This window comes from Salminus brasiliensis, chromosome 24 (genome assembly GCF_030463535.1).
Source record: "Salminus brasiliensis chromosome 24, fSalBra1.hap2, whole genome shotgun sequence".
NCBI classification, from domain to species: Eukaryota; Metazoa; Chordata; class Actinopteri; order Characiformes; family Bryconidae; genus Salminus; species Salminus brasiliensis.
Window position 1 is genome coordinate 28,384,638 of NC_132901.1, and position 4,552 is coordinate 28,389,189.

At 44.4% G+C, this 4,552-nt stretch overlaps 1 protein-coding gene across 1 annotated transcript in view; it reads left to right on the top strand.

Moving 5' to 3' along the window:
• Window positions 1–223: 223 nt before the first annotated feature.
• The window catches only part of btr12 (bloodthirsty-related gene family, member 12), an 11,472-nt gene continuing 7,143 nt past the window's right edge, over window positions 224–4,552 (top strand). The window contains exons 1-2 of the mRNA XM_072669618.1: window positions 224–282; window positions 3,060–3,709. Coding sequence (XP_072525719.1) covers window positions 276–282; window positions 3,060–3,709 — 657 coding nt within the window. The 5' untranslated portion in view covers window positions 224–275. The remainder of the gene's footprint in view (window positions 283–3,059; window positions 3,710–4,552) is intronic.

Here is a 4,552-nt window from a genome sequence, read left to right on the forward strand (position 1 = left end):
GTTCTGTAAACTGAGTCTAATCTAGTGACTCTAACACCTGAAGCCGAGGCACTGCTGTAATACATCATCTCAGAGTCTCACACCCCCAACCTGTCCTGCTCATGCATACACCTCCACCACACCCAGAGAAAGGGGCGGGTCCGAGAGTGTGTGTTTGAGTGTTTGCCTATCAGAGCTCAGAGAAAGAGGAGGAACAGGTTTAAACTCTGGATCCGTGTTGAAAAGGCAGCCATTTGGTCCAGACACGAGCCCGAGGAGCACAAACCCCAAACACCATGCAGAGTAAGTCCTGAACACGCCGCAGCCTCGACCTGTTTACTGGAGCCTGTTTACTGGAGAGCTACAGGAAACCTGTCATTTCTCATTTCTCAGCTTAGAATTAGCTGTTTGGGACATGCTGGGGAACAGCAGTGTTTATACAGATCATCAGTGAAGTGGAGAAACCTTGGATCTCCACTTTTGTAGGTTTTGACTTTTTAACATAATGTAAATCAGACTGTGGTTCTTTATCCTGTATCAGAATGTCAGGATGAACGGACCAATAGAAATGCGCCACACTGACCTGGAGTAAATCTTTTACATTGACTTCCATTGAAGGTTCAGAAGGTGTGTGTGTGTGTGTGTGTGTGTGTGTGTTTATACACAATCCTTTATATTTTTCCCACTGTATATACTGTATTTGAATGTATATATATATATATATATATATATATATATATATATATATATATATATATATATAGTTGCCAGTGTAAAATAGGAGCTTATTCCAGGTCATTTCAAGCATTTCTATTGGTCCAATCATCCAGAGTTACAGAGTTATCTGCACAGAGAGGTAGATAGGTCGATTCTTTTTTGATCCCGAAGGAAATTTAGCAGCCAGTAGCAATTGCACAATACAGCACAGTAACACAATACAATAATTACAAAAAATATCAATAAATACAATAAAATATAAAAAATATGCATCTTAAAACCAAGCTGAGATGAAAGGCAGTGCAGTGATAGAGAGGCTGGGCTTTTGCTGTGTGATTGCTCCTAAACTATGGAAAAGTCTTCCCCTCAAATCAGGCTTTATAGCTTCTTTTTAGAAACACACTCGTATTCTCCAGCTTTTGGGTTGGGGTTGTGGGTATCGGGCTTCCCAGCACTTATTTCTGCTGATTTTGGTTTATTAATAATGTTTAATATTTATTTTATTGTCAAGCACGGTTTAGCGCTGTCTTAGAAAAGTGCTATAATAGGTTTACTATATATATATATATATATATATATATATATATATATATATATATATATATATATATATATATACTGCATAATGGATGTTGATAGTTGATGATTTTTAATGCATTTTAAAACCAAACCCTTCAGTTCTTTGACAACAGAAGATGGAAACTGTGAGATGATTTGCTGTTGGATTGTACAGCTCTGTTTACCTGATTTATTGTTGTTTTCATGGCGAAACTGCTGTATTCATCTTAGACAGTCAGAGACCAGCATAGACCATCAGAGACCAGCATAGACCATCAGAGACCAGCTTAGACCATCAGAGACCAGTTTAGACAGTCAAAGATCAGCATAGACCATCAGAGACCAGTTTAGACCATCAGAGACCAGCATAGACCATCAGAGACCAGCTTAGACAATCAGAGACCAGTTTAGACAGTCAAAGATCAGCATAGACCATCAGAGACCAGTTTAGACCATCAGAGACCAGCATAGACCATCAGAGACCAGCTTAGACAATCAGAGACCAGCTTAGACAGTCAAAGATCAGCATAGACCATCAGAGACCAGTTTAGACCATCAGAGACCAGCTTAGACCATCAGAGACCAGTTTAGACAGTCAAAGATCAGCATAGACCGTCAGAGACCAGCATAGACCATCAGAAACCAGCTTAAGCCATCAGAGACCAGCTACCAGCAGAAGCTGGAATTTCTTCTCATTGTACTGTAAAGTTCTTCACCCTTCACGTTACCGAGAACGTCAGCTGGAGGGTTCTATACATTCCACACTTAATGTTCTGATGTTATTGTAGTAAAACGTTTCACAGGAAGTTGTGTCTGAGTTGACGTCCGCTGAGGAACGGGGTTGTTTTGATTTGAAGAGAGAAGAGTTGCGCTGTTCAGGTGGATCCTGTGCTGCTGCATTCCTGACGTGACAGAGAACTGCTGTGACTTTAGTCTGAGCCAACATCTAAACAGCCAGTCACTGTGTCAGCAACCGGTCTGACTGCCTTCTACCATAGACCTGCTTTTGTAACATGTATCATGGACTTTTCTTGGTACTGTAGCCTGCTGGACCATGTCCAAACGCTAGAACCGCAGATGGTGTGTCTTTAGAACTTCTCATTGATTTTAAACCTTGACCAGTGGTCTTAAAGTAGCTGTGCTGGAGACCCACAGCGCCACATAGCTGCTAAAGCTAAAGCTGCTTAGGTCCTTAGAGGTTGTTCAAAGGTTCCTCTGTTGTGGGTTGTTTTTGTTAATTCAGTGTTTTTCCATAAAGAATCTGTTTACTTTTCATGCATCATGACATCATGCATCTGCAGGTGGGCTGAATATCTGGAATTTTGTGCTGCTGTGATCAGGAGGTTGCTGGTTCGTTCCCCGGTGACGCCACAGTCATTCGTCATTTTTTGGGAGTCTCCGAGAGCATATCTGTCCTTTCCCTCTCTGGGTGGGCAGGGCGGTCCTCCCTCTGTTGGTGATGAAAGCCAACAGAATTAGCAGTTAACGCCCTCCTTCAAGCGTGTTGAGCTCCAGTTTCGTTGCATTAGCCGCAGTTTGAGAGCTTGGAGCTTCATGTGTCTCGAACGGAGACCATGCTAGCCTCCAGTAGCATTGGGAAAAGCACAGTTATGGTGATTGGTCTACCTGCTGGGCCCAATTATAGAGTTTTGCCCTAGCTACTGCCTGTGTTCTACTAGCTCAAAACCTAAACCTGGTCTTCTGCTAGTACAAGATGTTAGTCATGTCCTGAAACTGCAGGTCTACAACTGCTGATTCTGATCCTCTCCCCACCCCCCGTCCACCCCTCTCTCCCACTCTCTCAGGCCCGGGATCTTGGGGCCGCACCCTCTCTGAGGAGCAGTTCTCGTGCTCCATCTGCTTGGAGGTGTTTGTGGAGCCGGTTTCCACCCCCTGTGGCCACAGCTTCTGCAAGGCCTGCCTGCAGGGCTACTGGAACCACAGCAAGAAGGTGGTCTGCCCCATGTGCAAGAAGACCTTCTCCAAAAAGCCAGAGCTGTGCGTGAATCGCGTGCTGGCTGAAATAGCTGAGCAGTTCCAGGGCCTGTCGGTGGCCCCAGCTGCATGTAGCACAGATGGCGGGGCTGCAGCTGCCCAGAGTGGCTCTCCAGGGACCCCGCAAAGAGACGAGGATGGGGGCGAGTTTGCCAAGCCCGGAGACGTGTCCTGCGACGCCTGCATTGGGAGGAAGATGAAAGCTCTCAAGTCCTGCCTTAGTTGCCCTGGCTCCTTCTGCGAGGCCCACCTACGACACCATCGGAAGGTGAAGACCATGGCGAGGCACAAGCTGATGGACCCCATCCATCGCCTGGAGGATAAACTGTGTAAGAGGCATGAGCGCCTTCTGGAGGCGTACTGCTGCAGTGACCACGTGTGTGTGTGCAGGGAGTGTGCAGATGTGGCTCACAAAACACACGAAATCACCTCAGTTGACCGCGAGTACAAGAAGAGAATGGTGAGTGGTGATCACAGACACCTGAGCTGAGTGAGTGGTGATCCCTTCTACACCTGAGCCAATAAGCTTATTTACAGGTCTTCCTCTGTCAAAGTGGATGAGGTGCTAGATATGTTCAAGCACCTAAAAGCAGGGCAGGAGGAAACCAGTGCTCGGTGGTGACGGTTGCTATCTAGCTAACATGCTAGCTGTCTAACAAAGCGAAAAATGTCAGATTTACTGAGTCAAGACATGTTTGCTGTCCAAAACCTGCTGCCTATTTTAGCACTGGAGCTACAAGGCCTCTCCACCCACTTAAACCACATCCTCATTAAACCAAGTGTCAGTGTGGTTTAGGGCACAGTATGACTTCTTGTGAACTGTACACATCAACAAAAAGCACAGCTATTGTCTAGACCGGTCGTACTGCCCACTAAACCACACCAACTCTCCAATTCTGTTATTTTTAATAGTTTGATCACCTAAAATTGAGATCATATTTATAGGACACAGTCACACATGCCAGACGTCACTTTAGGAGATACTAGGCTTCTCCAATGTGCCTTATTTGAGATGTATTTCAACAGAATTTCTATATTTATGTATGATTTGACCATGTTTTGATCCCTAACCTTAAACCATAACCCCAGGGTTGGGCTATAATTGTCTTTTGCTTGAGATTCTGGGGTGAAAATAAAATGATTCTGAACTGGTTATTGATTAGACAAGGATATTTATAATGAATTATTTGCTATATTTGCCAGTAGTGCAAATAAAATAAAAACCTAGTAAAAAATAGTATCACATGACCTCAGGACTTTTATTCTGAAGTTTGAACTGTGTCTGAGTGTCTGCCACCATCAA